Source organism: Toxotes jaculatrix, chromosome 12 (genome assembly GCF_017976425.1).
Source record: "Toxotes jaculatrix isolate fToxJac2 chromosome 12, fToxJac2.pri, whole genome shotgun sequence".
Classification (NCBI taxonomy): domain Eukaryota; kingdom Metazoa; phylum Chordata; class Actinopteri; family Toxotidae; genus Toxotes; species Toxotes jaculatrix.
The window spans coordinates 2,972,824-2,983,419 of NC_054405.1; the positions used below are offsets into that span (position 1 = coordinate 2,972,824).

General features: G+C 44.7%; 1 protein-coding gene across 7 annotated transcripts in view; it reads left to right on the forward strand.

Annotated features, from left to right (window-relative positions):
• Positions 1 to 7,309, forward strand: part of picalma (phosphatidylinositol binding clathrin assembly protein a) — a 28,279-nt gene extending 20,970 nt beyond the window's left edge. Inside the window, exons 14-22 of one of the 7 annotated variants that reach the window (XM_041050880.1) lie at positions 151 to 234; positions 687 to 761; positions 1,790 to 1,900; positions 3,009 to 3,128; positions 3,285 to 3,315; positions 3,416 to 3,515; positions 5,528 to 5,587; positions 6,006 to 6,107; positions 6,578 to 7,309. In XM_041050880.1, coding sequence (XP_040906814.1) covers positions 151 to 234; positions 687 to 761; positions 1,790 to 1,900; positions 3,009 to 3,128; positions 3,285 to 3,315; positions 3,416 to 3,515; positions 5,528 to 5,587; positions 6,006 to 6,107; positions 6,578 to 6,670 — 776 coding nt within the window. In that variant the 3' untranslated portion in view covers positions 6,671 to 7,309. Of the gene's footprint in view, positions 1 to 150; positions 235 to 686; positions 762 to 1,789; positions 1,901 to 2,999; positions 3,129 to 3,284; positions 3,320 to 3,415; positions 3,516 to 5,527; positions 5,588 to 6,005; positions 6,108 to 6,577 lie in introns of those variants that run through there. The other 6 variants (XM_041050875.1, XM_041050881.1, XM_041050877.1 and 3 more) reach the window with 6 other exon arrangements.
• Positions 7,310 to 10,596: the final 3,287 nt, after the last annotated feature.

Here is a 10,596-nt window from a genome sequence, read left to right on the forward strand (position 1 = left end):
TTTCTCATCTCTTAACATTCTTTGATTCAGGCTGTTTAATCTTTTATCTACTTCCTGTCTTTCTGTAAGGCCAGAACTGTTTTTTTTTTTTTTTTCTTTGCATGAATGTCCATCATCTTTTATCAGCTGCATTTTTTTGTTTGTCTCCAGATCATTATACTCCCTTTTTTGACTCAAGCTCTTCCCTGGCATCTGATCTCGAAACTGCTGCCCAGATAGAGACATTTATCACAGGTACTATGTTGGACAACTGTCTGACTGGACATACAAGTAGTGATATGTTGTGGTCCATCTGTGAACTTTTGTGCGTAGAGCGGGACTGACGTGGTGTCTCTTAGTGAAATCAGAGCATCAAACATGCCTCCTTCCTTCCTTCCCTGCCTCCTACAAGCCTGAAGGGTGTGAGCCTGCATTGTTTGGTGATTAGCCATTAGTTGTTCGCTGCCCTTAATTTGGCCCTGTCTTTAGTCTAGCCATGTGATGAGTGCCGCTTTCCTCTGCTTTTGTCCTGCAATTCCTGATCTTTGTTTCTCCCCCCTGTAAAAAACAGCCATCGCTCGGCTTCCTCGCTGCTCTTTCACTGCCGTGTTTTATTTCTGGTCTCATATCTACATAATCTTCTCCCCTCTTCCTCTGGTTCTTTGCCTGTCTGCTGTTGCCTGTCTGCTGTTGTTGCTGTGTGTCAGACTCCTTCTGTGGGCCAAGCCCTTACTCCACCCTCTTCCAATCTGAGCCCCCTGCTGTAGCGGGTCTATTCAGAGGTAGGTACACCCAGGCTGATGAAGGCGTTACAAGATGATGTACGGTCCATCAGGTGCGACCTTTGTTGTTTTGAGTTGTATGTTTCGTTTGAGGACATGTTCATACAGTGGAGTTGGATTGAGTTTTGAAATGTGTGGGTGATCTAAAACCCAGATGAGTCAGTCGGATTTTGGGGAAGGTGTTACAAAGGAATGCAATTAACCATTATTTTCATTATTAATTAATCTGGCTCAATATTTTTTTAAAATAAAATATCAGAAAATAGTGAATCACAGTTTCTTAAAGCCCAGTGTAGTGTCTTGTTTTGTCTGAACAGTCAAAAACCCCCAAAATATTCAGTTTCCTTGGGAAGTAAAGCAGCAAACCAATGAATCAGTTATCAAAAGAGCTGCTGATTATTTATCACTTAATCACGTATCGATTAATTGTTCTGCTTTGGATTTTCTCAATCAAATAAATGCTTCCTAGACCTATTTACCCTCAACAAACACATACGTTGAATAACAGATTACCAGTTCCCTCTGTTTACTGTAGCCTCTGTATAACATGCAGACAAATCATACAATAAAATCAACAAAAGTTTACTAAAACAAAGGTTACCATGGACGCGGTGCTGTCAACCTGAGCCTCTCAGTATTCTACCACCAGTCATCATGAAGCCAGAGCGCTGGTTAGGGTGGATGGTAGCATTTCATGAAGCATTCAACCAGCAGGTTTAAAATGACACACTGTTGAGACTACACAGGGAAGTGAAGAGCTTAGTAAAAGCTGCCCTCCCATCTAAAGAATGGCTGATTTGTCATTACTGCATCATTGGTGAGTGATGTGGTTTTGTGTGTTTTGTTTTTTGGGTTTTTTTTTTTTTCCCAAATATCATAGTCATAGACAGAAAAGGAAGTGGTTTATAATTACGCCACTGGTATCTGCTGTGTTTTTGTTTTTGTTTTTTTTTTCTACCTGCTGGTGGTTGTGTACATATTGTGGTGTCAGTATCTGCATCCTGACTGTTTTCTTTTGGCCTCACCAGGGTTTACAGCCTCCCCTACACCGCAGCAGGCGCAAAACTCTCGAGGCCTTAATGTCGACTTTGACTCGGTGTTTGGCAACAACACCAATGCCAACAACCTGGATTCCACAGGTAAGTACTCCTACACACACACACACACATTTCCCTTCAGGAGTCAGCAGGCCTCCCACTGCCATTTTTGAGGCTAGATTCCACGCTCATTGTGTCAAGGCTATGGAAAAATCAAGACAGTGACGCGGATGGGAGAGCATCTTTGATATTGTGAAATATCCTAAGCAAGCGCATCGAGGATTTCTCATCTTTGAGTATCTGCTCATGTGTCATGTGCTTCTGCCATCTCATCAGAATGTGTGTTTTCAGCATGCACAGGTACAGAAAAGGATGCTTTTTTTGGTTCCCATTGTGAGTTTTCTGTGGCCACAGAAATCCGTTCAACTGAGAGGGGCTCACATTTGGATTATTTACGTTCTGTTGATGACTGGTACCTACAATGGGCTCTGAAAATCACCTAAATAAATCTGTTTTGTGAAATATTTCAAAATCAAAAGAAAGAACTAGTTAAATAGGTGTGTTGATAGGTGTGCGATTAATCAGAAATTTGTCCTAATTTGATAAACGGTGTCACTAACAGCAGCACTGGAGTGTGACTGGGGTCAACAACGATTCCACCCTCTGCTTCATCAATGTGTTTTATATTATACCAATGTATCTTCATTATTTTGGATAGAAGAATAAAGTGATGTTTCTAAATGCTACATTTAGCACCTTGAATCTCTGTGTACACCCTCACTAGTTTCTAGGCTGCTCACATTCTCATAATATATATATATTTTTTTCTCTTTTCCCTTGTCCTGGGGTCACACACGCTCCCTGGGGTCTTGGCTTTTTTGCATGGCATATGCATGACTGGGTGAGTTGACTCAGCACACATTCCTCTGACACAGTCTTGGCTTGATGTGTGTGTATGTGTGTGGGTTTTTTTTTTTTTTCTGTGAGCCCTGCTTACTGCCTCATCCACACTGAACACCCTCTCTCTACGTGTGTGTCTGTACATTTTATGTGCTGTCGTGTCTCTTTGTGTCGTTGTGTTATTGTCCGTTGTATTGTGTCTTCACCTGTTCTGGGCTCCCCATCCTCTTACCTCCCTCACCCCTGCCTCCCTTCCCTCCCTCCCCTTCCTTTCCCTTTGTTCGGCTCCCTTTTGATTAAGATGTTTTAGGTGGCATCCTCAAACCTACAGTGGCGTCCTCACCCAATCAGGGCATGACCCCGAACGGACAGCAGCCCAATAAACTGGTGTCCAGTGACCTGGACTCCTCACTGGCCAATCTCGTCGGCAGTAAGTTTGTGAAGGATCATTTTACAAAATGGATGGAAATAAATAAAAAGAAATAATAAATAAACAAAAATATGTTCTTATCTACATTGTATGTGTAAATTAGGTGTGTTGTTTTCGTTGGCTGTGCGTTCATCACTTCCCTTCTGTCCTCTTTAGATTTGGGAATTGGCAACGGCACAGCAAAGAAGTAAGCACACTCAAGTCATATTTAACTCTCTGTTACGTCCCTGATGTGGCGTACTGAATGTGACTAACGCTTTTTACCCCCACCCCCCCCGCCTCTGCAGTGATCTTCACTGGAGTCAGCCCGGTGAAAAGAAGCTGACAGGTGGAACCAACTGGCAGCCAAAGACAGCTCCGTCCACCACCTGGAACCCTGCAACCATGGTAGGGCTTCTGTCGCCCCCGTCATTTCTTTACAGCAGTGGTTTTCCTCTATAGTTAGTCCTCTGAAGGACTCACCAGCAGCTCCCAGTCTGCTCTCTCTCAGTCCATTGTCAGCCCCCCCCCCCCTTGCTCCTGTGTGGATAACCTAGTCACAGGCAGAGGGGCTTAGTTCAGGATTATTTGGAAGCCTCTTATTCCAGCCTTTAAACCAATATCAGGTTATTGTTATTTAAAATCCAGTCTGTTTCCTGCCCAGTCAAGCTCTCCCTGCCAGCTCTCTTGATGCTGTCTTGCCAGAGGAAGGTGTTGAGTGATTGTGGGACTAAAGGCCTCCAGTTTTTTGGGGGTTTTTTTTTCCCCCTGAATAGTTTTTTACTGCACTTTCTCAACTCCCAAGCATCCTCTGCTGTCTTTAACCCCACAACCTCTGATGTCCGCCACTGAAAGTCCCCACTCATTGGTTGTTGGAAGGACTTGGTAAAATGTTCAGACACTAATCCAACAGCCTGTCCAGCCTCTGAGTGGAGTCCCAGTGCTTGTGATGAGGCTGAGAGCGCACAGGTTATTGACGACGTGACCAAACGTCAAACAACGAACAAAAGCTGATGATTGTTCCCTGTCGAGTATGAAAGAGTTGGCGACGCACTGAGAAGCAGATGCATACGACAGCCGTCACTCATTAAAGGATAATCCCCAACATGGTGCAAAAAGCAGCCTAATCATCTCATTACTGCCTGTCTGAGGGACGCTGAGTGAGACGTCCCTGAGACAAACCAAACATTGTCAGCGAGGAGGAATTCTGAAGGAGCGCTCTCTGTGCCACGGAAAACAAGCTCAGCCTGTGATGAAAGCGCCAATTTTGGCACCAGTGTCACGTCTGACTCACTTGTGCGTCCCTCGCCCAATGACTGAATAGTTAATGAAACGTATCCTTCCCCAGAGGGCCGGGGCGTTAGACAAATCTGGGTTTGTTATCACTGCAGGGGCTGTGTTATCACAAGCGAAAACGGGCGGGGGGGGGGGGGGGGGGGGCTGCTCAGAGAAAGAGGCTGCGCTTCTTTCCCTCTAATCTGTTTCCACAAGGAGCTCTGCACCTGCCAGTAAACCCAGCTTCTACCTCCAGGACTCAACCAGCACTCTCTACTTTTTTTTTTTTTGCTTTCCTTTACCTCCGCCTGTCACTGTTCAGAGGAACTGAATCCAGCTCTGATGAGATCAGATAAGGGTTTTTCACAGTTGCCTGAGGGAAAAAAAAGCCTTAAAAGTTATTTTAAACAATCTTAAATTCCATGTACAGAGCTCTTGAATATTTTCCTGTCTGCTGCAGACAGTAACATTAGTCAGAACTTGTTTTTTAACTTCTTCGGGGCAGTCAGGAGATGTTATATATCAATTTAAAAAAACATAAAAAAAAAAATAAAAAAAATCAGTCACTACTGCGAGCTACAGTAGCTGGGATGGTTATTGATTCATAGTGGGCAAGAAGCTTCACTTAGTTCATTGATTTATTTTTACTCCATTCATCTGGTTAGTTGATTCATTGGAATAATATAAGCGATTATGGTCACATACAGCCGAGAAGCACCGACACAGTGTGTCTTGTCTTCACACACTCTTCTATCAGAGCTGTGCACCGAGCTTTGAATGAATGAAGCAGTGAAAAGCATCAGCAAGTCCAAACACGGTCAGCTTTGTCATGTGACTCTTCTCTAAAGAGCAGAAATTCCTCCTTCAGCCTTTTTTTTTTTTTTTTTTTTTTTTTTGCTGAAGGAAGTGAAGTGGGAATGAAACACGATCAGTTAAACTTTGGTGAATGAATGAATTCTTCCTTCATCAGAGAATATTCCTGAATAGATTCATAAAGGTTCATTTTACTTCACTGTAATTAAATAAAAATCTGATAAACAGTTAAATGAGAGTTGAGTATCACTCTGTCCTGATTTTGTAGAAGGAATTAACTTTTTCTGTGTGTGTGTGTGTGTGTGTGTGTGTGTGTGTGTGTGTCACCTCAGGCACCATCTGTCATGGCCTTCCCTGCAACCACACCGACAGGCATGATGGCATATGCAATGGTAAGTCAGCTGGGACTTTATGCTCAGCAGGATTTCACTTCCTGTCTCACACAGACACACACACACACTTATATCTTTCTGAGGACGCTCATTGATATAATGCAGTCCCCCGTCCTTTACCCTAACCTAAACCTGATTCTAACCTGAACCCTGACACCAAGTCTGAACCCTCAGACTGGCCCAAATGTCCTCACAACCATAGATTCAAACAAATATTTGTCCGCACATCCACAGAAAGGACGTACACACACATGCAAAGAGGAGTTTACTATGACGAAGCTGCGGCGCACACACACACACGCGCGTCCGTAGCTCACTAACCTCAGAGCCTTGTTTTTGGGACCCATCTGTATTTTGTTGTCATAGTTCAGGTTGTTGATCCATTGTCTGCTGTGTTTTCTGTATTGGCTCCCATCAGCCTCCTCACATGGGCTCTGTGATGATGACACAGCCCACCATGATGTACACCCAACCCATGATGAGGCCCGCCAACCCCTTCGGCTCCAATCCCGGTGCACAGGTAACGGAGGTCGACATCCGCTGTCCTACTTCCCCTCTACTCCTGAGCTTAATCAGAGAATGTCTTGTGTTGAGATTAAATCAAAATCAGCCAATCATGAAAGGGTTTGTGCTTCAAAGGATTTCTTATTAATAATGATTCTGAGCCGGGAACTTGTTCTTTAAAAAGTTATGTGTAAAATGCAATAAAAAAGTTTAAATAAAAAAAAAAAACACGTGACCTGCTCGCTCAGACATGGGCGTGGCCTTTATCTGCATCCACCTCTCAGTCCCTGTGGGTCATGATCTGAGACCAGGCCTCTGACGCTGATTGGACATGTGCTTTGCTGAACTATAACAACGCCTAACTTAGCCTTCCTTCCTGAGCAGACACCTGTAGCTGTTCCTCTGGAGTTCCTCTCTTATCACTGGCTTTCTGTTTCTCTCCTGTTCTGCTCTCACCCCCTCCCTCTGTCCTCCTCTGTGACTCAGTCACCCACAACCTCTAGTCCCTCCAGTCTCAGCCCCCTCAGAGCGCCGGGGAAGGACCCCTTTGCTCAGCTCTTTCTGCAGAATTTCTTATAGAGCGTCTTTTAGGTACAGCTTCGTCTTGTGTGTGCGCTTCATCGCAGCTCCGGCGTCGGCAGACTGCATGTTTACCTCTGCCTTGTCTGAGCAGACCTGGCTGTTGATTGGCTGATTATTTTGGAGTCACTTTCCTGTGAGATGCCACCACAGCTGGCTGCTTTGCACCCTCTGTCCCACATGTCTCGTCTCCTGTGGAGGAATGATGGAGTTAGCTGATGTTTCTTTGCTCTGCGGGGAGACTGAAGCTCTATTCACTCAGGACTAGTTCAAGCTGAGAGTTTGACACGGTTCAGGAGCTGTAGCTTAACGAGTCAGTAGCAAAACATTGCAACAGGATGAAATCAGAATGTCTGATTCATTTCCTGATCACAGACGCATTAAACTGTAGGAGGAGTCACAGAATAAACCTGCAGACAATCTTAGAATGAACTGAAATGACCAGTGATGCCAGTCTCCTGTGAATAGGACTTCAGCTCTTATTTTGAAAACACAAGCTTCACCCACACCATCTTTATTTTTGCCTGTTGGAGGATTTTTTGCTCATGTATTTATGAACGTAGAGGGGAAACTGTGGAGGCTTTAGAAGTCTGGATCCTGGTCTTATATTAACACTGTTTTTTTTTTGTTTTTTTTATATTCCCAGATGCAGTTTATGTAACCTGAAGGTGGCGGGGGTTGAGGGGCAGGGGGGGGAGGGGAGGGGGGGGTTCGTTCCCATCTGAAGATGATTCACAACAAAGTCAACAACTGTCCGAGCAAACCTTCAGTTTGCTCCTAATGAACTCACCTCTCTCTGAGAACGAAAAGCCCAAACCAGACTTTGAAGGACAAACCCCGGCGACCCGGAGGCGCTCCCCGGCCGCCTCGGAGGAGCATCACAGTGGACGTCGTGCCCATCTAGTCATGTCTGAAGTCTTTTAGAAGGAGAAGAAGAAGAAGAGTGCGTGCTGCCATTCAAATCATGTGGACAGGGATCAGCCCCTAACTGCATCCTGGACTAAGAGAAACACAACACCCAAAGGGAGAGAAAGCTTTCTGACATCACTGTTCATGTACATGGAAAAGAAAAAAAACAAAACAACAAATAACATTGGGTTGTTTTCACACACACACACACACACTGTTTCTTTTGTTCCTCTTTCTCCAGGTCAGTCTGGGAGAGTCACCTCTTTTTGATTATCAATCACGATTTTCCTTCTTAAATCATCCTCAGATTCGGAAAAACGATTTCAAACCCATGTTTATACCACACCCTTTTTGTTTTCTTTCTTTTTTTTTTATGTATTGTTTGCAGTAGACATTCCTGGTGTTACTGTTTGTATTTATTTATGATTACCTATAGAGAGGATGACGTTATTAAACAAAATGTAAATGTAACTAGTCACTGGCGTCCTCCACGTGGGCGGTCGTCGGGTTTATACATAGGTATGATTGATTGTAGAATTGGATTTTTTTTTTTTTTGGGGGTGATTGAGATGATTTTTAAAAAACAACAACAACAACAAAAAAAAAAGTTAATATAAAGTTTAAAGAGATGACACGTTTTGCTGCTGGGGCACTAAATATTCTCTGTACTCGCATGATGCCTTGATGGACAGTTACCTGTGACTGGAGGCGTCACACTGAGGGTGTGTTATCAACCCAATGATTTCTTAATACTGCAGATCTGTGGGGTCGGGTGCTGTGAATTTGGGGAGGCAACATTTTTCACGTCATGCTAAAGCACTACATTTTATGACGGAGGCAGCGTCGCGTTGGAAAGGAATCGCAGTTTCTGCTTTTTGATGCTTTTGGCATGCCATTTATTCTTACATTTAACAAAGCTCCTGGCTGCCCTTACCCAACCTGAATGTGGCGGGGGGGACCCTTTCATGCTTGGATCATGTTTCCATAGGCGAGCACCAGGGTGTTTGGGACAGAGTGGGACATGGGAGAGGCATCATGTAAAGGTTCGAGTCAGGCCTCATGGCGTGGGGCGTGGGGCGTGGGGGGTGGGGGCGGGGCCGATGAGGTCCAGTCGTGCAGGAGAATAGAGCACTGTTGATCGGTGCTTTGTGTACATAAAACTGATCCTGCCGATCACAGGGGGGGCGGGCGGGCGGGCGGGTGGAGGCATGAAAGATGGCCTGAACATGAAAGTGGCCCTTAATCCATTAACTGAGCATATTTGTTGCATTGTCCCTGCAGATTATATTTTTTTGTTTGATTTTTTTTTTTTTTCCAATAAAGTGCAAGCTTCCACACGTCTCTGGCTCTGTGTATTTATTTATTTATCAGAAGAAGAAGAAGAAAAGCTTTTTGGGCCTGGATTAATACGGATGGATCAGTCGGAAGTGTTTAAGATTATTTATTAAGGTTGGAAACAGTGAACGTTAGTACCGGTGGAGTAAAGGCAGCAGGTGGTTGAATCTCACTGGAAGTGCATTCTGGAGGTCCTGGGAGTGATGGGAGAAATGGTTTGTTGCTGTTCAGCCGTATTGTGAAGTTCTATCTTCACACAAGCTTCAAAATACAGTACAACAATAACAACACAATCTAGGTATAAGAGTATAATTCATAGAGAAAATATAAAGATACTTGTGGTGTTTACTACAACCCCGTCTCAAGAGGCTTATATGATGATGTACTTTATATAATTTCATCAGTTTGTTGTAGCTGCTTTTTCCCTGTGGACTCCAGGAGGAGGAGCTGCTCTGTCATTAACAGCTAATGGGGAATAAATAAATACCCACCCTTCATCCCTCTGCTGCTGAACCCACAGGTGCAGCAGCTCATCCATGTGCAACACATAACGCACAGAAGGAGCTTGATAGAAAAGGTACATCCTGCTTGGCAAAGCATCTCCGCGAGCAGAGAGAGGAGTCTTTGTCGTGCCGCCACTTCCCCTCGGTTTGGATTCAGCAGCAGAAAGATGCAAGTGTGCGTTTGTGTGAGACGCTGATGTTCGGGATAGAATTAATTGGCAAGTTCATAAAAGCCTTACTGTTGAACTGAAGCCTGCCCCTTTGACAGCGGTCTTCAGATAGTTAACCTTATTTGACTATTCCTTCCCTTCCAAACATGAGCTGAAAAAAAAATAGCCTCAAACTGTTTCCTCTAGATCAGGATTCTCATTCTTCTTTTTCAGATTCTCAAACTGAGAAAGAAGAATGCTGAAAGTGTCATTAACATGTGTGTAATCAGTATTGGGGGGGGGGGGGGGGGGGGGGGACCTGACAGTGGATTGATATGCTGTGGAGTTCTGCCTTCTCCTTCTGCCAAGCAGCACCCAAAGGTCCTGAGGTGCAGCCCCTTCCAGATGCTCTGTGCATCTGGAAGGGGCTCCAGTCCTGTCTCTGTGAGCCACTGTGGAGACGACATGAACAATCACCCCTGATGATGTACGGGCTGATTTAACAAGCTCCTGCTCCAAGGTAGAAAGGAGTCAGTTTTAGAAAAATCTAACATTTATCTTTCAGCGTAGATCCTTCATTCATTTACTACAACCACTTAGTCCAGCAGTCATGGATCATATGGATCTCTTTGTTGTAGAAGTCGGTGTGTTGGACCTCCAGGAAGTGGTCCCCAGCAGCGATCAAGTCACCATCAGTGTGTAAATGGCGACTACACAGCTCCTTCTTCAAGACGTAATAATCTGAGGGGCCAGACCAGGTCAAATCAAGGGCCTCCTTGGGTGACAAGACACTGAGAGCTGAGGCAGAGGATGACTGCATTTGCTTTGGTGTGGATGATACGCTGTGTTTACCTGAAGGCAGGAAGTACATCACCGTGACACAGCCTCAGACTGGACTCACTGCTGTGACGCTCATCGAGAGGAAGCTCCACATAAACCGATGCTGAAATAGTAACAACTGTCACAAAGGAGGATGAGGCCGGGCGCACTTCCTCTGCCTGTTTGGGAGGGTCAAGACGAAGCAGTTGGC